This window comes from Cucumis sativus, chromosome 2, assembly GCF_000004075.3.
Source record: "Cucumis sativus cultivar 9930 chromosome 2, Cucumber_9930_V3, whole genome shotgun sequence".
NCBI lineage: Eukaryota > Viridiplantae > Streptophyta > Magnoliopsida > Cucurbitales > Cucurbitaceae > Cucumis > Cucumis sativus.
Genome location: NC_026656.2, coordinates 2,997,168 through 3,023,611, shown reverse-complemented (window position 1 = coordinate 3,023,611; position 26,444 = coordinate 2,997,168). Strand labels below are relative to the sequence as shown.

At 30.8% G+C, this 26,444-nt stretch overlaps 3 protein-coding genes across 3 annotated transcripts; 2 read left to right on the top strand and 1 right to left on the bottom strand.

Moving 5' to 3' along the window:
• Window positions 1–705: 705 nt before the first annotated feature.
• On the top strand, window positions 706–5,205 carry LOX2 (linoleate 9S-lipoxygenase 6-like; the record flags this gene model as incomplete). The annotated part of the gene is given in 9 exon segments (NM_001305766.1): window positions 706–961; window positions 1,715–2,007; window positions 2,161–2,386; window positions 2,487–2,834; window positions 2,963–3,048; window positions 3,140–3,247; window positions 3,340–3,644; window positions 3,762–4,025; window positions 4,237–5,205. Coding segments are annotated over 9 exon segments (2,640 nt in total).
• A 5,095-nt stretch (window positions 5,206–10,300) lies between these two features.
• On the top strand, window positions 10,301–14,781 carry LOC101207163 (linoleate 9S-lipoxygenase 6). Its single transcript, XM_031881516.1, is given in 10 exon segments — window positions 10,301–10,610; window positions 11,088–11,380; window positions 11,593–11,818; window positions 11,921–12,268; window positions 12,423–12,508; window positions 12,598–12,705; window positions 12,793–12,997; window positions 13,000–13,096; window positions 13,204–13,467; window positions 13,737–14,781. Coding segments are annotated over 10 exon segments (2,637 nt in total). The 5' UTR covers window positions 10,301–10,354; the 3' UTR covers window positions 14,491–14,781.
• A 4,925-nt stretch (window positions 14,782–19,706) lies between these two features.
• On the bottom strand, window positions 19,707–24,900 carry LOC101207406 (linoleate 9S-lipoxygenase 6-like). The gene is given in 9 exon segments (NM_001305730.1): window positions 19,707–20,701; window positions 21,455–21,718; window positions 21,921–22,225; window positions 22,536–22,643; window positions 22,738–22,823; window positions 22,924–23,262; window positions 23,524–23,758; window positions 23,932–24,221; window positions 24,598–24,900. Coding segments are annotated over 9 exon segments (2,637 nt in total). The 5' UTR covers window positions 24,854–24,900; the 3' UTR covers window positions 19,707–19,947.
• Window positions 24,901–26,444: the final 1,544 nt, after the last annotated feature.

Here is a 26,444-nt window from a genome sequence, read left to right as displayed (position 1 = left end):
TTTGTTATTCTATCAATAATAGAAATTGACAGACTTTTACCACTACCTATCAATGTCATTGATAGAAAAATATTGATGTCTATCGGTAAGTATTTAATCATATTTGCTATTTTCTTTACCATTCTCCTTTTCATAAGAACTCAAAAACTAAGATATATATATTTTAAAATTGAAAGAAAGAGTTAGATTTCTATAAATTTGAGGACTAAAAACCAACATTTTCAAAAACTTACCAAACCCATGTATTCTTCTATACTTGAAAACTAAAAAGAAAAAGAATTTCATTATTTTTTTTTTCTGACACGTTTAAGAGACTGGAGAAGATAAGATTTTCTTTAATTAGAAATTTACTTGTCCTTTTTCCATATATTATAGAAAAGAAAGGTGCCCCACTTTTCCCTCTTCAATTTCATCTCAGTTAAAAATAAAGGCTAGGTGACGTCCTTGTAAACTAATCTTTTAATGCATATTCAGAAATGTGAATCATTGGACATTACGGTGAACCCCACTTTTCATATGTATGTTATATACATATATTTTTTTTCATTATCCTTATCAGTCAAATGAAAGAGAGAGGACCAAAGTTCTTCAATTTTTGCTATAAATACACCACAAAAATTCATTCATCCTCACAACACAGCTCATTGTTAAAGCTATATTAAAACAAAAGAGAAAGAAAGAGTGTTAGAAAAAAAAGAGAGAAAAATGTTTGGAATTGGGAAGAACATCATTGAAGGAGCCTTCAATACAACTGGGGATCTTGCAGGTTCTGTTATCAATGCTGGTGGTAACATTGCAGACCAAATCTCCAATATTGGAGGAAAGAAAATCAAAGGAAAAGTGATTCTTATGAGAAGCAATGTTTTGGATTTCACTGAATTCCATTCTAATCTTCTTGATAACTTCACTGAGCTCTTGGGTGGTGGTGTTTCTATCCAACTCATTAGTGCCACTCAAACTTGTAACTTCTCTTTCACTTTAATCTCTCCCTTTACCTTTGTGTATGGTTAAATTAGGATTTTTAGTCTCTTAACTTTTTTTTTTTTTATAATAATTATAATTATAAAAGTAGCAAATTTTAATATTTATAATTTATAGCAAAATTTAATTTTTTATATCGTGTAAATATTTTAATTTATTTTACTATTTAAAAAAATGTCTTTATTATATCTTTTAACTTATTAATAATAATAATAGTAAGTGAATTGTAGCAAATTTAACAAAATATTTAAAACGTTTAACAAAATTTTTAGATTCTATCAATAATATACTTTAATAGTAATTTCAATGTTAGTTTTATTATTTCATAAGTCAGCCCGAAGTCATTTGTCATGAGGCAATGACATGTGTTTGGGAGCAAGAAGGCCCTACTGCTCATCCATTTTTTTTTTTTTTGTCTTATGTGACATATTTGAAATTTAAAGAATTTAATTGGATATAAAATCAATTAAGTTTTTAAGTTAAATGTTGATTTAAGATAACAGTAGATCGAGCAAGTGTATGTCTGAGCAAGTGTGTGATATTATTTTCTCGTTGAATTTTACTTGATGGATATTTTGAGAAACTATTAAGTATTGATAACTAAAATTTAGAGATTTTTATGACCCAAAAGTGAAAGCGAAGAGATGGTTTGAGAAGGTAAGTTAGATCAAGTTTGATTGAATGATGTGGTTTGATGATTAATTCAAATTGTAAAATAATGAAATTTTGACAGCTGCACTTGAGTCAAGAGGCAAAGTTGGGAAGAAAGCATTTTTGGAGAGATGGCTAACTTCAATTCCACCATTGTTTGCTGGAGAATCAGTGTTTCAAGTGAGCATTACATGGGAAGATGGTTTTGGATTTCCAGGAGCTTTCTTTATTAGAAATGGACATACAAGTGAATTCTTCCTTAAATCTCTTACTCTTGAGGATGTTCCTGGCGTTGGTAGTGTCCATTTTGATTGTAATTCATGGGTTTATCCGTCTGGAAGATACAAGAAAGATCGTATTTTTTTCGCCAATAACGTAAGTAATAAATAACCCATTAATCCCTCAAACAATCATGCTGTGTTCAAAAACAAGAAAATAGAATTAATTATTTTTCCTTTTTGTTTTACCTCACTCTCTTCTCTCTTGCAAGGAATTAATAATAATTTGTTTATTTGACTTTCTGTATAGACATATCTTCCAAGTGATACACCAAATCCTCTTCGTAAGTATAGAGAGGAAGAATTGTTGACCCTTAGAGGAGATGGTACTGGAGAGCGTAAGGAATGGGATAGAATATACGACTACGATATCTACAATGACATTTCAGAACCTGGGGATGGACGTCCCATTCTTGGAGGCAGCCAATTCCCTTACCCTCGTCGTGGAAGAACTGGACGACCACGAGAAAGGAAAGGTAATTAAGATTTATTAATTACAACCTCATTCCCATTTAGTAATTTATGATATTCCTTAGCCAAATTGAAAGCTTAATTTATGATTTTTTTGGTTGTCAGATTCCAACTATGAGAGTAGATTGTCAGTGGTATCAGGATTAAACATTTACGTACCAAGAGATGAAAATTTTGGACACTTGAAGTTATCAGATTTTCTTGGATTTGCATTGAAATCACTTGTATCAACAGTTCAACCAGCACTTTTAAACATAGTAAATATTACACGGCCAGGTGGAGAGTTTGATAAATTTCAAGATGTTCATAATCTTTATGAAGGAGGACTTCCTGTTCCATTGAATGTTTTTAGAAATCTAACCAAGGATTTCACACCTCCAATGTTTCAAGAACTCCTTAGAACCGAAAGTGACCAACGCTTTCTCAAATTTTCACCCCCACAAGTTGTTAAACGTATGTATAATACACATTGACAATTGTTTTTTTTTTTCTTTTGCAATTCAGATTCTGTTTCATAGGTTTCAGATTCACCGACTTTTATTTTGTTAATTAAATTGAATTTGAATTTTTTCCACAAATAGACGACAAGTCTGCTTGGCTAACCGACGAAGAATTTGCAAGAGAAATGCTAGCTGGAGTTAACCCTCTAATCATTCGTGGTCTTGAGGTAAAAAATTTCAGCTTTTTTATTCTCTATTCAGCTTTACATATTAATTTTTTTTTCAAAAAATTATATATTTTCTTTTGTATGTATATAGGAATTTCCTCCTAAGAGCAAACTTGACCCAAAATTGTATGGTGATCAACATAGCAAGATTAGTGAAGAAGACATAAAGTTCGGCTTAGAAGGTCTTACAGTTGCTGAGGTAAATATTGAAAAACACCTAAACTTTCGTTTTTCTTTTCAAATTATATTATATTATTGTAATATAACTTTTTTTCCTATCTATATATGTAGGCATTGAATCAGAAGAAACTATACATATTGGATCACCATGATGCATTAATGCCATATCTTAGAAAAATAAATTCAACAAAAACAAAAGCATATGCCACAAGAACTTTGCTACTTTTGAAAGATGATGGAACTTTGAAGCCATTGGTTATTGAGTTGAGTCTGCCACACCCTCAAGGTGATCAGTTTGGTGCAAATAGCAAACAATATTTTCCAGCTGAAGAAGGAGTTCAAAAGTCGATATGGCAATTGGCTAAGGCTTATGTGGTTGTCAATGATGCTGGTTACCATCAACTTATCAGCCATTGGTATGTTTGCAAATAATTAATTACTCATCAAATTAAAATGTTTTATAATATATATGGTTGTAATTATTTGAATTATATATACGATGTAATCTCAACACTCGGAAATTATTATTGTAGGTTGAATACTCATGCAGTACAAGAGCCATTTGTGATTGCAACACATAGACAATTGAGTGTGCTTCATCCAATTCATAAGTTACTTGTTCCACATTACAAAGATACTATGTTTATCAATGCATTTGCAAGACAAGTTCTTGTTAATGGTGATGGTCTTCTTGAACAAACCCACTTTCAATCAAAGTATGCCATGGAGTTGTCTTCTCACGTATATAAAGAATGGAATTTCCTTGAGCAAGCACTCCCTGCTGATCTCATTAAGAGGTAAATCACCAATCACACCATCAAGCCTCTGTTACAATTACACACCTTTACTTTTAATTTAGTTGATCAGTTACCTCCGGGTGGAGTTTATTAGTCTCCGTAGAGTGATGATCATTATTAGTCCCATAATTCAGAGGTGGTTTGTGGAATTTTCCCTTATAATTAACTATTAAAAAATGAGCATTTTCATATCCTTTGATTATTTATGTAGAGGTGTAGCGGTTGAAGATGCAAGTTCACCACATGGACTTAAGTTACTCATAGAGGATTATCCATTTGCTGTTGATGGGCTTGAGATTTGGTCAACTATCAAAACATGGGTGACAAACTATTGCTCTCTATACTACAAAGATGACAATGCAATTCGAAATGATGTTGAACTTCAATCTTGGTGGAAAGAGGCTAGAGAGAAAGGTCACGCTGATAAGAAAAATGAAACATGGTGGCCAAAGTTGCAAAATTTCAACGAACTGGTGGAAGCATGTACTACCATCATATGGATATCTTCGGCTCTTCATGCTGCGGTTAACTTTGGACAATATCCTTATGGAGGCTTTATTCCGAATCGACCAACTATAAGTCGTAGGCATATGCCTGAAGTAGGAAGTGCTGAGTACAAAGAACTTGAATCAAAGCCTGAGAAGGCTTACTTGAAAACAGTCAATTCAATGTTGCAAACACTTCTTGGAGTTTCACTAATTGAAATATTGTCAAGGCATGCTTCTGATGAAGTTTATCTTGGACAAAGGGATAGCATTAAGTGGACTTCAGACAAAGATGCAATAGAAAGGTTTGAGAAATTTGGAAAAGATATGTATGACGTTGAAAGTAGAATTATTGAAAGGAACAAAGATGGGAATCTCAAGAATAGAAGTGGACCTGTTAATGTTCCATATACTCTGCTTCTTCCATCAAGTACTGAAGGTCTAACAGGTAGAGGAATTCCAAACAGTATCTCTATTTGAAGGGGCACTTTGAGCATGTGGTTGGATTAGTAATATTTCGTTCCTTTATGTTCTATTGTAACTCTCCTATGTTTAATGTTTGAAAAAAAAAAAGCTACTTTCTTTGGCTAGTCATGATATAAAATAAAAGAAAAGAGTGCTTTAGAGTAGCTTTGTACTTGATATATATATTAATGAATAAAAGGTTTGCTTTTAAAGTAATGTGTGTTGTATAATAAGCAAATTTCTTAAACTAGCTACGTGATTATATATTAAGGAGAAAACGATTGAATCGTTTAGATATAAAATAGGGGTAAGTTTGTAACCATGTCTCTCCTGATCTTTAACTGAGGCCATTAATTACTACCACCCACACAATTTAAAATCAAAATTAGCTTATCATAAACTCCCATATAAAGATTTTCTAAGTGAATATATAGAAGTTTGATGAAATAATCGCAATGGGTTAAAACGTAGATAAAAAGGTCTTGAAGTTTGAACTACTCAACTGAATACTCCTTCTCTTTTAAACATTTAAGACTTCTTAAATACATAACACTGAGCGGAAACAAATAATCTTCTCGTTAAGCGCCTTCGTCCTTTCTTACCTTTACCTGAAAAGCATTTTAGGAAAATTATGAATATTTAAACTACTCAGCAAGTGAATCCTTTAGGCTATTTTCTCGTCATGTGCCCTTTTTACAAGAACTTTTGTTCGAACACGTTTTTCATTTCACTCACTTATATTTGCGTATCGGTAACGACTTAGAATTTTTCATAACCAACCTGGGCTCATTATTGATCTAATTATCTTAATTTTCTAAAACCAATAGCGAAAACATAAACCAAGCAGTTCACATATGGTGTCTCCATATGCTCGAGATGCATGAAGCGACTAACACCCTCTAAAAGGCTTAATTTTAAAAGAAAAAAAAATGAGTCACTACCAATCCTTTTTTTACATTGTGATTGGACATTGAAATGAAATTTACAATATTATTTATTTCAATAAAAAAGTTTGGGTAGTTGCAATTATAACAATTAGATTCAAAATAATTAAAATAGCAACAATTTAAAAAATTTACAAATATAACAAAATTTGTCGAAGTCTATCAATAATAAAAGTCTATTAGTATAATAGACCATGTTGCAAATATTGGTCTATCACGAATAAATAATAAAAATCTATAGCGATAGATTTTTCTATATTTATAATTTTTTTCAAAAAATTGCTATATATTTATAGTTTTGTCATTTAAACCATTTTTTCGAATAATATTATGATTAAAATGTAACAAAAGTGAAAATTAAAAATTAAAAATAATATTGATAATAATGCTCTATTTGTAAATGCTTTCATATTTTTTTTCTTTTGCTAAATTTTAAAATTCTCCTTACTTAATATTAAAAGCATTGGTATATATTGAATAATAATAATTATTATTGAGAAGACATCTAGTAGGAATAATAAGATTCAAAATCGTTTTAAACCTTTAAAAAAGTTTCAAATTAGAACACTTTCTTCATAATTCTCATCTTCTTCAACTTTTCTCTCGTCTAATTTTTTTCTTTCTTCTTTTCCAACTTCATCTTTCTCCTCTCTTCTTCAACAAGTTGGCTATATATCTTCTATTGTAGCAAGGGCACACCTAACTATTTCTTCTAACATATGTTGCTTTATTTAATTAACTAATTTATTTACTTACTTACTTTCTTCTCTTTTTTCATACATTTTACTTTTTTTAATTTGTGTGAATAAAGGAATAAAGTAAAGAGAAAAACAACTATGGAAGATGAAATAGAAATAAATATACAAAATAAAGCAAGCAATACTAGGGCATCAAAAAAGAAACAATGTATATATATAGAAATAGATAAAATATCACATAATAATATAACGGTAAAAATAGGAAGTATAACTAAGAAGAATACTCATTGTTGATTGTATTATGAATTATTTGAACTTTTGTTAGGATTTTTTCGTTTTTTTTTTTATATGTGCAAAGCTAATTGGTTTTTCTCTCCATTTCTCTATGGTTTTTATCTTCTATATTGTAATTCTCTATCGGTTCTTTAACTGTAAATCTCTAGGGTTTGTTTTTTCAACTCATCCACCATCTCTTTGTGTCTATGGCTAGAGGAAGAGTAGGCTTTCCTTTTCTGTCTTTTCTGTCTATGGCTAAAGGAAGATTTGCCTTTCACGTCAACAAAACTTCTCTAAATGGCTTTTTCAAATATAATTAAGAGATGCACCGAGATATCTCAACTAAGTTGATATTTCCTTAACACATTTATTCGTCATGCACTGGTTGGATGATGCCCAAATTTGCTGAAGTTTTAAAAGCACCCTCAATTCAAAAACTTACCTCTTTTTGTCATTTTCAACCAACATAGCCAACTTAGTTACTTTAACTAAATTAAATTCTCCTTATAAAGAAAACTAAACTAAATTCAAAAGTTAAAAAGAAGTAAAAACAAACTTTAACAAATGACCCATCAAATGAAATTGGAAAATTTATGATACAATTAGGGGGAATGACAAGAAATGGCAAAGTGGGCAAAATATTTAGGTCTCGTTTGGTTTGCGATCTGAAAATTATTTTAGAAATCAAAGATTTTTGTGAAAAAACAAAAACAAATTCTTATTTTTCATTGCATTCAAAAAAATGTTTTGTAATTCCATTTTAAAATTTTAAAATTTAAATTAAAAAATCAAATTTTCTATTTTGTCGTAGATTTGAAAATGCTTGACAATTTTTTAAAACAAAACCTAAAAGCAAAGAAAATGACTATTTATTGTTTAAAAGAATGTGTTATTTCATCTAATGATGCGGGAATGATGAAGTTGCTAATGAGGTGTTCACCTAATTGAGATATTCGAGTGTACCTCCTGATCCATCGTATCCTTTAAAAAAAAGTGTTATATCAAGAGTTGTTTTTTTTTAAATCATTATTAAAAACAAATATACCAAATACATTTTAATTATTTTTTTGTATTTTTTGTTTTTGAAAATATAAAAAAAAAAAGATTTAAATAGAATGTAATCAAATGAGTATAATAGTACAACAATTGAATAACAAAAAAATAGTTTCATTGATCATATTAATATATAATCATGACAATCAAATTTAATCATACATTTTTAACTATGAAGGAATTTCAGACATTCAACTATATTTGAATTTGGTTGAGCTTGTTAATTTTGTCATTCCTACAAATTTTATATGGTTAGATTGATAGGGTATCAAATATGCTATCCATTTCTGCTTAATTCGAGCTCATTTGATGATTTTACATTTTTGTTTGGATATTTAATAGGTGTTGAGCAATTCATCATGAGTTGATGTCATTTTGGAGTTACTTTGAGCTATTTGGAGTTAAACGACGTCAACAATAACAATGCCAACCTGAGGCAATCAAGAGCAAACGGAGGTGTTTGTATGAGCTAAAGAAGTAAAAAAGGCTTCCACCTTGTATTTGCCCCACGACGACTCGAGCGGTGCTGTAAGGCAGAAGGGTCCTAACTTGCATAATTGGCCAAGCGCTGCGACGTTCTGAACATTTGAGGCAGATGTGATGCGTGTGCATAAGCTTGAGTGTCGTGGCGTCTGGACGCTATTTTAAATATATTTAGCACAAAATATCAATCGTTATTCTACACTTTTTTTTCTCTCTATTTTTTGCTTTCTTTAATGCTATTTTCATTCCCGAACATTTTCTCATCATCCGACATGTGAATGAAAGGCTAAGGTACTCATTTCTAACTTGGGTTTTTTAAATTCTCCCTTTATATCCTTTAGAATTGGTGAGAACTTAAACTAGTTTTATTGCAATCTTTGGCTCAATTCTGAATGTTATTAAATTTTTGTTATATACGTGGACGCATGGAATGTACAACTCTTGCTTGCACTAAATTCTTCGACTCATAACTATTAGATAAGAATTGGTTAATTAGAAGCAATAAGTTAGGTTATCATGTAAATCTATTTTGATGCGCATAGATTCTAACTAACCTAGAATTGAACCTATTGAATGTTAATTAGACGTCGAAAAGTTAAACATTTATGCCTAAGAAAATTTATTGGTAGGTTTCAATTAAATTGGTTATATGAAGATTACATATGACTAAGTAATGATACTTCAATGAATGATCAATCTCTTTAGATAAGAGAGAAATCGCAACAAGATTCTTTTTATATTGAATTATATTCGTTTTACTTTTCATTTTGCAATTTATTCTCTTGCTACAATTTCTACTCAAAACTCCTAATTTCGGTTACCTTGGGTCAAGATTTTTTTTTTTTATATTAGGTGTGTCGACTCAGACTTGCTACTAAGATATTTCTAGTGTGTGATCCAATTTATTATTTGGCATGGATTTGAGGGACAGAATTGGTTCAACCATGGACCCAAGAGCTTAATTTTTATGTTAATGTTTGCCACTGAGTGCAAGTGGGTCCTTATTAGAACATTTTTTTTCAAGTTCCAAATTTAATTCTCCTATCTATGAAAATTTAATAAAATTATGTATGCATTAACTTTTCAAGGCATTTTCCTCTTTTAGTCTTGTTTTGAATGAATACAACATCTCATAATAATAATTTGAAGATTTGTTGATTAAGCAACTGAACTTTTTTAAAAGCATACATAACCAGGGAAGAATCCTAACTTCTAATTAATCTCAAAAGCAATAGTATAAGTTTAATTTCTTTTTAGTTTTTTTTTTTAAAATTAACAAGTAACAAATAGTAGAAGATATCAATAAATACACTAATGTATCTCAATTAGATTAACATACTTAATTTATAGAGTTTTATTGTTGGGTATGCCTAATTTATAGAGTTTTATATTAGTTGGGTCGTACACATGTTGACAAATAATTAATTAATCACGACCAATTTTATATAATAGTTATGACTTGTTATATATTCAAATAACACACATTTCTTTTTCCTATTCCTCTACAAATACATCAATCATAAATTTGAACAAAAAATAAAGCACACTATATAATTTACATGAAGATTAATTAGAAATGAAACTGACATTACTATATAATTTCAAAGTTCCATCTTTAATCATAAGCAAAGAATAGAATAAAAAAACGATTATGATTAAGTAACTCGAAAACAAAAAAGAGAACAAAGGGCTTAAACCAAAGTTTCAAAGATAGGGTTGATAAGCATTTGAAAATGTAAAAATTTCATATACGTGAAATGGAAATAACGAGTAGTCAAACATTGTATGATTGTGTTCGTATCTTATTCAAAGAGAGGAAAAACACTTTTTTGTGCTATAAATACCATCCCCGAACCGTTCTTATTACAAACCATCTTCTAAGTTCCAAACATAGAGAGAAAAAAAGAATTACAAAAAGAGTGAAAATGTTCGGAATTGGGAAGAACATCATTGAGGGAGCCTTGAATACTACTGGAGATCTTGCAGGCTCTGTTCTCAATGCCGGTGGTAACATTGTTGATAAAGTTTCAAGTATTGGAGATAAAAAAATCAAAGGGAAAGTGATTCTTATGAGAAGTAATGTTTTGGATTTCACTCAATTACATTCTTCTGTTCTCGATACCTTCACTGAGATCTTGGGTAGTGGTGTTACCTTTCAACTCATCAGTGCCACTCAAGCTTGTAACATCTCTTCCCCCTAATCTAAATTTACGGTTAAATTATAAGTTTAGTCTCTCTATTCTTGGTATTTTCTTACTATTTTTCTAAAAGATACTTAACTCAGCATGAGTTAGTAGGTGATCCCATATATTTACTAGGCTAACTTATTCTTAACATTCTCACCATATCTCACACTCTCATTTCAATATATATCCAATAGAGAAAGGACCTCAAGGTATATTCTTGTTTTTTTTCAACGTAGGCCCTACTTTAAAAAGTAGAGGCAGTTGGAAATATATAACAATCACGTCAAAAGGTATTAGCAGATATAATATGATAATAAAATAAAAAAGAAATTATAGATATAAAATATTTGCCTACAACTAATGGACAATATATATAATAATAAATTATATATCATTAATAGATTTTGGTATGCATGGCCATTGTCCCGTTGTTAAAACTTTTATATTTTGCTAATACATTTTTTTTTCACAGCATTTGATTCAAGAGGGAAAGTTGGGAAGAAGGCATTTTTGGAGAAATGGATTACCTCTATCCCACCATTATTTGCTGGAGAATCTCTGTTCGAAGTTAACTTTTCATGGGATGATAGTAATTTTGGATATCCAGGAGCTTTCTACGTTCAAAATGGACATACAAGTCATTTCTTTCTCAAATCCCTCACTCTTGAGGATGTTCCTGGATATGGAAGAGTCCATTTTGATTGTAATTCATGGGTTTACCCTTCTGGAAGATACAAAAAAGATCGTATTTTCTTTGCTAATAACGTAAGTATTGAATTACTTTTCCGTGGGTTAAGAAGATGTGTCAACCTTAGTTAAGATATCCTGAGATCGATCCACTCATTGCGACATCTATCTTACTTTGTTCAAAAGAAAGAAAATAAGAATAAATTATTTTTCCCTTCTTTGTTTTACCTCACTCTTTTCTCTCCTGCATAAGGAATTAATAATAATTAGTTTATTTCTTTTGTGTATAGACATATCTTCCAAAGGATACACCGAATCCTCTTCGTAAGTATAGAGAGGAAGAATTGTTGAATCTTAGAGGAGATGGAACTGGAGAACGTAAGGAATGGGATAGAATTTACGACTACGATCTCTACAATGACATTTCCGAGCCCGGTGATGGGCGTCCAATTCTTGGAGGGAGCAAATATCCTTACCCTCGTCGTGGAAGAACTGGACGACAACGACACTGGAAAGGTATGATTTATAATTACGGCCCATTTGTTAACCATTTAGTAATTTATGAAATTCCTTAGCCAAATATTTGAAAGTATAATTTACGAATTTTTTTGTTGTCAGATTCGAACTATGAGAGTAGATTGTCAGTGGTATCAGGATTAAACATTTACGTACCAAGAGATGAAAATTTTGGACACTTGAAGTTATCAGATTTTCTTGGATTTGCACTGAAATCACTTGCATCAACAGTTTTTCCAGCACTTATAAACATAGTAAATATTACACGGCCAGGTGGAGAGTTTGAAAAATTTCAAGATGTTCATGATCTTTATGAAGGAGGACTTCCTGTTCCATTGGATGTCTTTAGAAATCTCACTAAGGATTTCACACCTCCAATGTTCCAAGAACTTCTTAGGACCGATAATGACCAACGCTTTCTCAAATTTTCACCCCCACAAGTTGTTAAAGGTATACTATATATATACATTAATTTTCATCTCATTATTTAATTAACACATACATTCTATGACCTATTTGATAGAAAATTCAAATTCTATTTTAGGTGTTTAAATTTATGAAAATAATACTTTTATTTTTTTTTTTCTCTAATAATTACGAATAGAGGACAAGTTTGCATGGCAAACAGACGAAGAATTTGCAAGAGAAATGCTAGCTGGAGTTAACCCTCTAATCATTCGTCGTCTTGAGGTAAAAAAAATTCAGCTTTTTTATTTTCTCAGTTCAAGCTTTGCACATTAATCTTTTTTTCAAAAAAATATTTGTATATATTTCTATAGGTATTTCCTCCCAAAAGCAAACTTGACCCAAATATTTATGGTGATCAACATAGCAAGATTACTGAAAAAGACATCAAGTCTGGCTTAGAAGGTCTTACAGTCGATGAGGTAAATATTAAAAACACCCGAACTTTTTTTTTTTTTCAAATTATATTATATTATTGTAATCAACATTTTTTTCTCATCTATATATAGGCATTGAATCAGAGGAAACTATTCACATTGGATCACCATGATGCATTAATGCCATATCTTAGAAAAATAAATTCAACAAAAACAAAAGCATATGCCACAAGAACTTTGCTATTTTTGAAAGATGATGAAACTTTGAAGCCATTGGTTATTGAGTTGAGTCTGCCACACCCTCAAGGTGATCAGTTTGGTGCAAATAGCAAACAATTTTTCCAGCTGAAGAAGGAGTTCAAAAGTCAATATGGCAATTGGCTAAGGCTTATGTGGTTGTCAATGATGCTGGTTACCATCAACTTATCAGCCATTGGTATGTTTGCAAATAATTAATTACTCGTCAAATTAAAACGTTTTATAATATGTATGGTTGTAATTATTTGAAATATATGATGTAACGCTTGGAAATTATTATTGTAGGTTACATACTCATGCAGTACAAGAGCCATTTGTGATTGCAACACATAGACAATTGAGTGCGCTTCATCCAATTCATAAGCTACTTGTTCCTCATTACAAAGACACTATGTTTATCAATGCATTTGCAAGACAAGTCCTTGTTAATGGTGATGGTCTTCTTGAACAAACCCATTTTCAATCAAAGTATGCCATGGAGTTATCTTCTCACATATATAAAGAATGGAATTTCCGTGAGCAAGCACTCCCTGCTGATCTCATCAAGAGGTAAATCACCAATTACACAGTTAATTAAGCCTTTTAATTTCATAAATTAGTCTCTTAAACTATAAAGGTTTGTTGCAATTATATACACCGGAACTTTTAATTAGTTGATTAGTCACCTCTGGTGGAGTTTGTTGCAAGCAATTAAGAAGTTCCCTATAGAATAATGATAATCATAACTAGCTCCGTAATTAAGGTGGTTTGTGCAATATTTTCCCTTATTAATATATTACAAAGATGAGCGTTTTATTATGCTTCGATTATTTATGTAGAGGTGTAGCGGTTGAGGATGCAAGATCAACATATGGACTTAAGTTACTCATAGAGGATTATCCATTTGCTGTTGATGGGCTTGAGATTTGGTCAACAATCAAAACATGGGTTACAAACTATTGCTCTCTATACTACAAAAATGATAATACAATTCAAAATGATGTTGAACTTCAATCTTGGTGGAAAGAGGTTAGAGAGAAAGGTCATGCTGATAAGAAAAATGAATCATGGTGGCCTAAGTTGCAAAATTTCGACGAACTAGTCGAAACATGTACTACTATCATATGGGTATCTTCAGCCCTTCATGCTGCAGTTAACTTTGGACAATATCCATATGGAGGCTTTATTCCCAATCGACCAACGATAAGTCGTAGGCATATGCCTGAAGTAGGAAGTGCTGAGTACAAAGAACTTGAATCAAAGCCTGAGAAGGCTTACTTGAAAACAATGAATTCAATGTTGCAAACACTTCTTGGAGTTTCACTAATTGAAATATTGTCAAGGCATGCTTCTGATGAACTTTATCTTGGAGAAAGAGCTAGCACGGAATGGACTTCAGAAAAAGATGCATTGGAACTGTGTGAGTATTTTGGAAAAGCAATGTCTGAAGTTGAAAGTAATATTATTGAAAGGAACAAAGATGTGAATCTCAAGAATAGAACTGGACCTGTTAATGTTCCATATACTTTGCTTCTTCCATCAAGTGCTGAAGGACTCACAGGGAGAGGAATTCCAAATAGTATCTCTATCTGAAGAGATCAACTCTATATTTGAATTAACTATCTATATTATTATATGGTGTGGTTATTCTAAACTTATTTCCTTGTTTGTGTGTGCCGAAAAGCTACTTCAGCTACTCAATAATAAACAAGATCAACAAGAGTGCTTATTAAAGTAGCTTTTTTCTGTGTAATGGTGTGTTGTACTTTTAGCTTTTTTTCTACATGTAATGAAGATGTGTTGTATTTTAAGCTTTTTTTTATATATATATGTAATAAAGGTGTGTTGTACTTTTATAATATTTAGCCATAATCTTTGCCCCTTCTTTATTTTCCAGTGAATGTGAAATAGAAGTGTTTACTATATATTTATTTAAACTATATAGTAAATATAAGTACGAATGATCTTGAAATTCAATGAAATTATAAATCATAGAAGTATAATAAATGTATCGATCAAACTCTTTTAAGTAGCTAATTATTGGTGCAGTACTAAATCAAAGTTATTTAGTAATCATAAAATCTCTCGATTGGAAGGTTTTTTTCTGGCCTATCTGAAAATGTCATAAACAACAATATTGATGGAGAGATGGCAATTAAGAAACAAACAAATACAAATAGAATAAGACTTAGAGTTTCATAACTTAGTTTGGTGCAATATCATCTAAGTCTCGGAAGTTTATGTACACAATCCAAAGAAAAACTATATAAAATGTTTAACTACAATAAAGTAATTATCTAATACATTCTCCTTTTTAGTGATTGACATATAACTTACTCCTGTGTTTCAACTAGGTTTTTGTTAAGTTTGTGCTCCACTCACTTCCAACCAAATCTAGTTGACTTTCAGAACAATCCATTAAAAAGAGAAAATAAAGTTTTAATCCACAATAATGATGGTTGAGTTCTTAGACAATCTCTAAACTCAAAACTTAAATATCAACCACTTCAGTCACAAATGTCTCTAAAGCTCTGCTCTAGCCGAGTCATCATGGTAGTAAGATCAGCATGGGTGTCGGGTGTAACAGGGTTGGCAACAATAACCCTGTTCAGCAGTTTGTTCATCAAGTTGATTAAGTCATGCTCCTCTGCCTCCTTGACCACCCCAGCGAGCACCTCTACGTGGCAACATTTTCCCAAATTCCACCACCAAATCCTTTACATGTTAGCCATAGCATCCCATAACATTATAGTTTAACATAGGTAACGTCATGTACATAACCATAAATATTTATCATGTATACATACATGACGAGTGATCGATGAATGACCGTATTAGCCATTAAGACACATATCAAAGTTACATCATAAGTCAGTCTACAGAACCTAAAAACTTAGGCTCTTATAGGGTGTAAATAGGTTGGGATGGGTTGAATTGGATTGGGTTGAGAGACTTTCTCAACCCAACCCATATTTTTAGGTTGGGTTAGGTATGCATCAGTTTCTTTTTTTATAACTTTTCTAAATGACTCTTTCTCCTCGGTTGAATGTGAGGATATGGTTTTGCAAGGTGATTGGCTATTATTGAAGAACATTGTTGCCTTTCAACTCTCACAGTTGAGATGCTCATACAATATTGTTCTAATTAATTTACTATTATTTTTTTTTTATGTTTTTCAGATGAGTCTTTAGTCAATCTTCACCTCAACAAAGCCAAAACATAAAATAATCTATGACATACAATAATCCACAATATACTGTTTTAAAGAAAATATAACGTAAAGTGTTCATAAAGTTTTATAAAAAAGAAAAAACATCTAGTAGTCGATTCATGGAAATCATGAAAATCGTGGAAGCATGAACATTGTCACACCCACCCCAGCACCTGCTTACTAGGCTTAAGATGTCGTGTGAAGTCAACCGATATAGCCTACTTCAACAACGACATCAGTTGATCCTTAACTTAAACCATTAAACGATAAACAACAGCGAAAGCTAAGGCATAACGTTAAGCACAACAGGGTAGAGCATTTTTCATTAAACAAACTTTATATAAGTTTTAGAGACAAAAGATAACCTTATTTACATAGAAACAAAACTCAACACCAACCTTTTCAAAAACCCTAGTTTGACACCACATAAGACCAACTAACATAAGTACAAAATAACAAAAACACATACGATGAATAAACAAAATCCTTCAACAGATAGATTGTCACACCCCATCCTGAGCACCTGCTTGCTCAACAAAAAATGTGGCATGAAGTCAACCGACATTGCTCTCTTTCTGAACAACACCAGTTGACTCTGACTACTTATCTTTTATCATGCTAAAGAACTTGAAGTAATTCAAGACTTATAGCGGAAACTATGAGAGACATACTTTAAACATACTCTTTTACATTAGATCAAAACATGTTTAGGCTAAACGCCGCTTATTTACAGACATCACATTTAACCAAAAGAAAAATAAGATTTTTAACTGACTTCACTTTACAAAAAACTATGAACAAGATAGGGATTAACGTAAAACTGACACTTCACAACAAAACTATAAACAACTTCATACAGCAGTCTAAAGACAACGGTCAAATTCTCAGATCACGACCTCTACCTATAAATTGGAAAAAAAAACATTTGGAAAGGGAGAACTAAAGAGCCTAGCGAGTGATGGTTTTAACAAAACATATTTCCCAAAACAATCTAGTTTAATTAAACTTCGTCTTTAGCATAATTAAATCATTTTTCTTGTTATACCATATGAATCACAAGGTGAACCCTCTGACGGTCCTTAACTTGTTATATGATATTTACAAGGTAGAATTCAGGCATCAGTAGTGTCTCATCTCGTTATAGCTACAATGAAGTGGGTAACCTACAGATATCATTTTTGTAGAACCCTGATCTTCTCATCAATTTATTCCTAGTGATAGCATACATAGGTATCTACCAAAGGAACCTCTATACGCAGGCCATATCCCCCGAAGAGTTGCTATATATATATACATTGTACACTAGAGTCTAAAATATTTTTTCTTTACTTAAATAACTTATCATAAAATATGCTTAACAATTATTTCAAATCTCATACTTTGGGAACATTTTTCTAAATCAGTAAACTGATCAATGAGTGAATATTTTTCTAAATCTCATGCTTAACGATTGATTTTATTTTCTATTAATGAGTGAATATTCAATCGAAGTACACTTCTACAAGATGGACATGCGGAAAAGAAGATCAAAACCTGTATTTTCCTCATGAGATGAAAACAATGAAAATCTGTTGCGAGTATTGAATAAGCTAGCGTACCCACCCTCATCCAAAAGTGCAAAAACGTGAAATTATTCAACGTCTAAAAAAAAGTTCACAACATCCTCCAGTCATTCACAGGTCCAGACAAGGTGGAAAAACACAAACACAAAGATCAAAAGACTTGTCGTGGGTTCTCGCCGGTTGTCGTCAGTTGAAACTTGACCAACCGATGAGATCGAGAGGGTTGAGGGTTTGGGTTTAGGGATTGGGTGTTGTTTTGTTGCTAAAACTATTTAACTTTTAGTAACATTATTTTCTTTGTTACTATTTTTTTTTTATTATTTGCTACAATGTTTATTATTTTCTTATCAATCTAAAATGGACTACCCACCAAACACAAACTATTATAACTCGAACTAAAATAATCAACCTCAAACACCAACTATTCTAATCAAACTATAATAATCTATCGCGATAATTACTCACTCCTTGTGATCTCAAACACCTTCAAATAGTTTTCCAAATTTCTTTTCTTTTTCCTTTCCCTTTTAAATTCACATGTTTCCTAACCATTTATATAACCAAAATAATAATATTATTACTCTATTATTATTATCATTTTTCTCTCACAATATATATAAATATTTTCTATCTCCTTTCACTTACCTCATTAAATTTCCTTTACCCTGCTCTTCCCACCAATCAAATGCGTCATCTCTTTACTCATTAATTATCTTACTTTCAACGATTATAATTTTATTCTCACACATAATTATCTTTACTTTATACCATTCATTAATTATATATATACAATTAATAATATTTTCACCAAAACCAAATTTCTTAATTAAATATACATATTCATATATATACTTAATTAATTTCGAATTGACCGAAATCAATTAACTTCCAATTTCAAATAAAATAACACCCAACAACAACTCAAACATATAATAAAATTAAGATACTTAAATTAGAAATAATCAAAATCTTGGATGTGATACATAATTCCTAATAGCAACCATGTAAAATCATATTCACTTATGCTCAACTTTGATTACTTCCACACATTTCCACTCTTCCAATGCCTAAAACTAGGATACGTGCGAGAGTGAATTTGATCAATTAATTAGAGGAATAAAATCAATTTAAACATGAACACTCAAGAAGAAGATTAAATAAATTATTGATTTCATAAATGTTTAGGCTAGAACATAAGAACATAAGGATAGTTACCTCAAATAGGCATAAGTCAAACCTTGAATAAATATTAAGGGCTATGGAAATGAAGAAATGTAGAAAGAACAAAACTAAGTTGATCTTACAGAATAACAGAAGTTGGATGCATTAATTTTTTAATGTCAGATTTTTAACGTACTCTTTAAAATAGTATATTCTTTAACTTTACTAATCTTCATCATATCACAATTTTTTTTACTAAACCGAATACACTTTACCTTATTCATTGTCAATTGATTTTGAGATATAACCTCGTATTATCAAATTAAATACAGTATCATACTCGTGCCAGCAAAACTCCAACTTCAATAATGAGTTTGAAAATCTAATTAAAATGCAGATTATACTTCATTCGCCAAAAAGAAAGTACTTTGATTGAAAAAACTTATCGGCCCACCTAATAATAATCCAATCAAACTTCACCACAGTATGACATCTATTTTCTAACTTATCTTTTAGTTTAATTTCTATACGATTTAAAGCTGCATCAAGAAGCATATGCCTAAGTATTACTCATTTGTTTTTCTTATCTTATTTGCTTCTTTAATATCTATGCAAGGGTGGCAAAGAGAGTATGGTGAGAATCTTTGGCAACCTCCCCCAAAAGAACCTTGGAATGCTAAAAGGATAAAAGGTGACAGCACAAAATTCACCAAATATATGAGTATAACCTTTTTTTGTTTATATATAATAATGACAACTATAAATGATATATTACTACTATAAAAATTGGGTACGTGGTATTATTGCAATGCGAGTAATCGAATGGCAAGTATCATGTGATAATTTGATTCTAAAACTGCGTCCAAATTTAAAAATTATTCTTAAGACACACAACTTTTATTCATCAAATAGTAGTACAAAGTACATATATAAGTTGGAGATAGTTCCAAATCCAACAGAGCCTAAAGTTGGCTATAGCTACCTAATTTAAATTAAACTAAAAATATGGTCATTTATTTCCTTCATAATAATAATGTGGGCAACTTAAAATGTAATTTGTGACCTTCAAATTACACACGTCACCCATAAAAAGAACCACTTTTCTTTCTTATCAACTTAGATAGAAATACTATTAGGAATTCCTCTTCCAGTGAGTCCTTCATTACTTGATGGAACAAGTAGAGTATAAGGCAAATTAACAGGTCCAGATCTATTCTTCAAATTCACCTCTTTATTCCTTTCCATGATCCTATTCTCAACTTCAAATAAATTTTTCCCAAATTTCTCAAATGCTTCCAATGCAATTTTATCTGAAGTCCAATCAATTGAAGCTCTTTGTCCAAGATAAACTTCATCAGAAGCATGCTTTGACAAGATTTCAATAATTGAAATACTAACAAGTGCTTGTAATTCTGAACATATTGTTCTCAAGAAAGCTTTTTCGGGATTCGATTCCAGTTCTTTGTACTCAGCCGTGCCAACTTCAGGCATGAACCTACGACTTGTAGTTGGTCGATTGAGAATATAGCCTCCGTAGGGATATTGTCCAAAGTTAACTGCGGCATGAAGAGCTGAAGCAATCCATATAATTGTAGTGCAGGATTCGATTAATTCACTTAAAGTTTGCATTTTTGGCCACCATGGTTCATGTTTCTTGTCAGCGTGGCCTTTCTCTCTTAGCTCATTCCACCAAGATTGGAGTTCAAAGTCATTTTGTACTGCATTGTCATCTTTGTAGTAGAGACAGCAATAATCCTGTACCCATGTTTTAATGGCTGACCAAATGTCAAGACCATCAACAGCAAATGGATAATCATTTATTAGCAATCTAAGTCCATGGGGGGCACTTGAGTCCTCCACAGCTAGTCCTCTGCATAAAATTAAACCATAAAGGGTAAAAGGAACGTCATTATATCAACTAAGAAAAATATGTATATAAGAATAGCATTCATGTGCATGAGGTATTGTTAAATAACTTGTCTCTGTTGTGATCATATCGTCACATTCAAAATATGAAGAAACCAAACACTTTTTATAAGATATATGTTTTATTCTTTTTATTTTTCATTATTAATTTTGATATGAAACATTGTGTTTATAGAGTATGGTATGAGAGCCTAATAATAAACTATTCTATCTATGAAAGCAAAAACAAAAATCTAACCCAAGAATAGAGATCAACACACAAAGAAATGTCATCTTGAAAAAGATGAAGAAGACCCCAAACTTAGTTGCAAGTTACCTTGGTTTTAATTTTTGGATATGATAAATTTAGGGACATTTTCAAATATATAACAAAGTTAACCGAAATAGTTATATAATACATCAAATTTTTAAATTATATAAATGATAGATATTGATAGACACTCATCGATCAAATTGATATAGATCAAACCAATAGAAATTTATAAGTGTTTATCATTGATAGAAATATAAAATTTCTCTACATTTTTTTTGTAAATATTTTAGGATGTTATGTGATCTACCATAATTTTCCTTTAAATTTAATCATGTTAACATTTTTATTAACGATGGAACAAAACAAAAAACATGTTAACTCACCAATGAAGTCGTGATTGAAGTTAATTATTTAGAAAGTAGTTGAACATAAATGATTATTTACCTCTTCATGAGATTATTAGGTAATGCTTGATCAGGGAAGGTCCAATCCTTGTACAAGATAGATGACAACTCCATTGAATATTTTGATGGATAATGGGTTGTTTCGATAAGACCATTGGCATTGATCAAAACTTGTCTTGCAGATGCATTTATAAACATAGTGTCTTTGTAATGAGGAACAAGCAACTTATGGATTGGATGAAGCACGCTCAATTGTCTATGTGTTGCAATCACAAATGGCTCAAGTACAGCATGAGTATGCAACCTGTAGTTTCAAAAGATTATTTAGGTAAATATCATGAGCCCATAAAAGAAAAAATGGATTTTCACTAAAATTAGAATTTACTCCCTATCATTTGATAAAATTCGGATAGAAATTCTCAGGGACTAAGTTGAAACTTTTCTCGAAAGTGTGAGGAACATATTTGTAAAATTCTAAGGTTATTTTTGAGAGAGAGAATATATACCAATGACTAATAAGTTGATGGTAGCCAACATCATTAACAGTTACATAAGCTTTAGCCAATTGCCAAATGGATTTTTGAACTCCATTTTCAGCTGGAAAGTATAGTTTGCTAATGGCACCAAGTTGATCTCCTTGAGGATGTGGCAAGCTTAACTCAATAACCAATGGCTTCAAAGTCCCATCATCTTTCAAAAGAAGCAATGTTCTTGTGGCATATGTTTTTGTTGATGTTGCATTCATCCTTGTAAGATAGGGCATTAATGCATCATGGAAATCCACTATGTAGAGCCTGTTTTGCTTCATTGCCTATTATTCAACCCAATCAACAACTTATCAAATAACAATAATAAAATAAATAAGGTACAATCGTAAATATAACAACCACGTTTAAAATATACCAAATCTATTTTTGATAGACCATTTAATTTGCAAATATTGATCTATTAGGGATAAAAGTCTATCAAAAATAGAAGTTTGGTTAGTAAACTTTGTTATATTTTTCATTCTTTAAAAATGTTGCCTGTGTAATCGATTACTATTCCTAAAATTACTATCTATTATAATTATCTAAAAAAAACTTTCATAATAAAAAAAAATTCAAGTTCTCTTTACTCACCTCATCAACCGTAAGACCATCTAAACCATGCTTTATGTGTTCTTCAGTGATGGTACTGTTTTGATTCCCATAAACATTTGGGTCAAGCTTACTTGTTGGTGGAAAAGCCTATATAATTAATATAAATTGAGATTAATTAGAATCTTTTGGTAAAAAAAATCATTTGAGAAAATTGGGACAAATTATTTGTTAAAATCATTACTTCAAGACGACGAATCAATAGAGGATTGGGTCCTGCTAACATTTCTCTTGCAAATTCTTCATCAGTGCTCCATCCTATTTTATTATCTGTTCAAAATTAATTGTAATTAATTAAGTATGATCAACAAAATTGTATAAACAATTAATGTTAGTATATTCATTCCTCATAATATCTAAATTTTTGTACCTTTGACAACTTCGGGAGTAGGAAATTTGAGGAATTTTTCACCATCATTCCTCACGAGTGCTTTGAACAAAGGTGGAGTGAGGTCCTCAGTGAGGGTCTTAAAAGCATTAAATGGAATGGGAAAACCTCTCTCAAAGAGATTATCAACTTCTTTAAAATTGTCAAATTCATTTGGAGTTACATCAAATATGGATTGAAGTCCTGGTTTGATTGATATCGAAAGTGCTTTTAATGTATAACCAAGGAAATCTGACATCTTCAAATGCCCAAAGTTTTCATCTTTTGGTACATAGATGTCTAAGCTCATTATTGGTGACAATCTGCTCTCATAATTGTGGTCTGCCAAAATGAAACAATATGATAGTGTTAATAATTAGAAAGCAAATATCCTTTTAAAATTGGAGATATGGTTGCATCAGCTATCCCAAAGTATCCTTTTAAAAAAACAATTAGAAAACAAATAATAAACATTGTCCACAAAAATTGACTAAACTTATACGTATAGTTTAAATTTATTAAACGCAAAGGCGACATTTCATAGCCGAAGTTAGCATGAAAATTCAGGAACTTAAACATGTATTTGTCATAAAGAAATCTTACCTCTTCTTGATCGTGGTCGTCCTGTTCTTCCCCTACGAGGGTAAGGATATTCGGTCGTCCCACCGAGAATAGGACGATGATCACCAACATCAGGGTCAGCAATGTCATTATAAACATCATAGTCATAAATTCTATCCCATTCCTTTCTTTCTCCTGTTCCATCTCCTCTCAAATTCCACAATTCTTCCTCTCTATACTTACGAAGAGGGTTTGGTGTTTGACTTGGAAGATAAACCTATATAATAGAATACCAAATAATTAAACTTAAAATGTATTTGAAAACTATATATTTGTAATGACACACGTAATAGTCTATTCGTAGTTTATTGCAAATAGAAGGTGAAATTTTTGTATATTGTGTAAACAGTTTTTTTTGTAGTTTTTTTCGTTTAAAATAATTTTTCTTACATGATTGGCAAAGAAAATGCGATCTTTCTTGTATCTTCCAGAAGGGTAAACCCAAGAATTGCAATCAAAATGGACTCTGCCATAGCCAGGAACATCATCAAGAGTGAGAGATTTGAGAAAGAATTCACTTGTATGTCCATTTTTTATGAAGAAAGCTCCTGGAAATCCAAAATTTTCATCCCATTGAAAGTTGATTTGGAACACTGATTCTCCAGCAAACAGTGGTGGGATTGAAGTTAGCCACCTCTCCAAATATGCCTTGTTCCCAACTTTCCCTCTTGAGTCATTTGCTGTCAATTTCAATCATTCAGTTAAATAATTTAATTCAGAAAAGAAAAGAAAGATTAGAGGATTTATATAATATATACATCGAATTTGTTTGGATTGACTATCGAGATTTATAAATGTGTTTTTAAACGTATGTTTAAAAGTAATTTTAAAATTGTCGTGTTTGAAAGGAAGTGCTTTAATGTTCAAAATTGTCATAAGCTACCGATTTTAGTTATTGATAATAAATTAAGAAAATAATTTTTTTAAAAAAATTCTAATATATGTATCGAAATCACTCCAAAACACAATATAACATTAGATATAAAAGAACAAACGAGAAAGTAGTGTTTTTAAGTATTGGAATTAAAGAAAGCTTAGGAGAGTTTGGAAAATTACAAGTATGAGTGGCACTAATGAGTTGGAAAGAAACACCACCACCCAAGAGCTCAGTGAAGTTATCAAGAAGATTGGAATGAAATTCAGTGAAATCCAAAACATTGCTTCTCATAAGAATCACTTTCCCTTTGATTTTGTTTCCTCCAAGACTGGAAACTCTATCTAAAATGTTACCACCAGCATTGATAACAGAACCTGCAAGATCTCCAGTTGTATTCAAGGCCCCTTCAATGATGTTCTTCCCAATTCCAAACATTTTCACTCTTTTTTACTTTTCTTTTTTGCTCACTGTGTGTTTGGAACTAAGAAGGTTGTTTGAGAAAAAGGGATTCTGGGGATGGTATTTATAGCACAAAAAAGTTTTGTCTTCTCTTGGAATTAGATATGAACACAATCATGCAATGTTGGACTGTACTAATTGCCATCTCACATGATTCACATTTTCAAATGCCCTTATCAAAGGCTATCTTTGAAACTTATTTATTAAATAATATTATCTTTGATTTCTAATTAATTTTTTTTATATCATATACTCAATAAAGGTATAACTTAATGTATCTTTGTACACAAAAAGTAGAGCTATGAAGGTTACGTTATGGGCAGATTTCGACTCGAACCTAATTTCAAAGGTTCTTGCCTTGGTCCTTTAATCCTCTTGTTCTCTCCTTTTCTTAGCTTCTTAGGCACAATTTTATTTTGATATGATTCAAAAATGGAACGTTTGGAATCAAAATTTATTAATTCTAAGTTATTTTAATCTTGCAGCATATATAAGTGTTTAATTTTTTGTTTCTTTTTACGTTGGAAATGACTTAAGAATTATGATTGTCATTAAAGACAATAAACATCTCGTTAGGGTAGATCTTGTTGAGTTTTGATAAAATATTAAAACGATAGTTGTTTCACATCGTACATAGAAATGGTGAGATCAATAATTTGTCCCTTCCAATCGCAAAAGAATGAGAATGTATCAATAATTTATTCAATAAGAACTTGCTTTTTTACGTTCTTACCCAAGGTTAACTTTAAAATTAAAATTATAATCCAAGTTTTTAAAAAATAAAAATTTGTTTGAATTAGAACTTGCTTTTAGATAAACTAGGATAAAACTTAACAATAATCTTTTTGAAAATGTAGGAAGGAAAATGGTTAATAATCAAGCTTAATTTGTTTTCTCTTTAAAACTTATATGTATAGATCATCAAACATCTATATAATATTTGGTTAAAATTTTCATTTAAAAATATAACAAACTAGATATTTCTCTAAAAAAATTAATAATAAACTAGAAATTAAATTAGGGTTAATTGGATAATAAGTGTAGTTTTTGGAAAAACAAATTAGTAAAATTGAGTTTTTTGTTTTTTGTTTTGTTTTTTTTTTTTGGGGGGGTTTATTGGATTAGGTTTCCTACTATTATTTAATATACATATATTAATTCTTTTACTTCTTTCAAGACTTCAAGCTGCACCAAAGAAGGGTTTTGCAAACCTTTTTTCTTTTTTCTTTTCTATCATTATATGCAAATTGCAATGTATTTCTTCTTTTCAACATTTTTATCTTTCTTTCCTTTTTTTCCTTTTTCTTTGTTTTATTTATACGTTTTATTTTCAAACAATCTTGTTCCTATTTTAAAAATAATAAATTTAGAATTAATTATTTACAAAAAATATTTTTTAATGTTTTTAGTGTAATTTTTACTCTTCCTCACTTATTTTTCAACTCGAACCGTGAATTAGGATACTACTTGATTTCACACGTAACAAAATTAAAAACAATGAATCGAAAATTAGAAAAAGATAAAAAAAATAATTGAAGTTAAACAAACAAAGTAGTATCCTAATTCA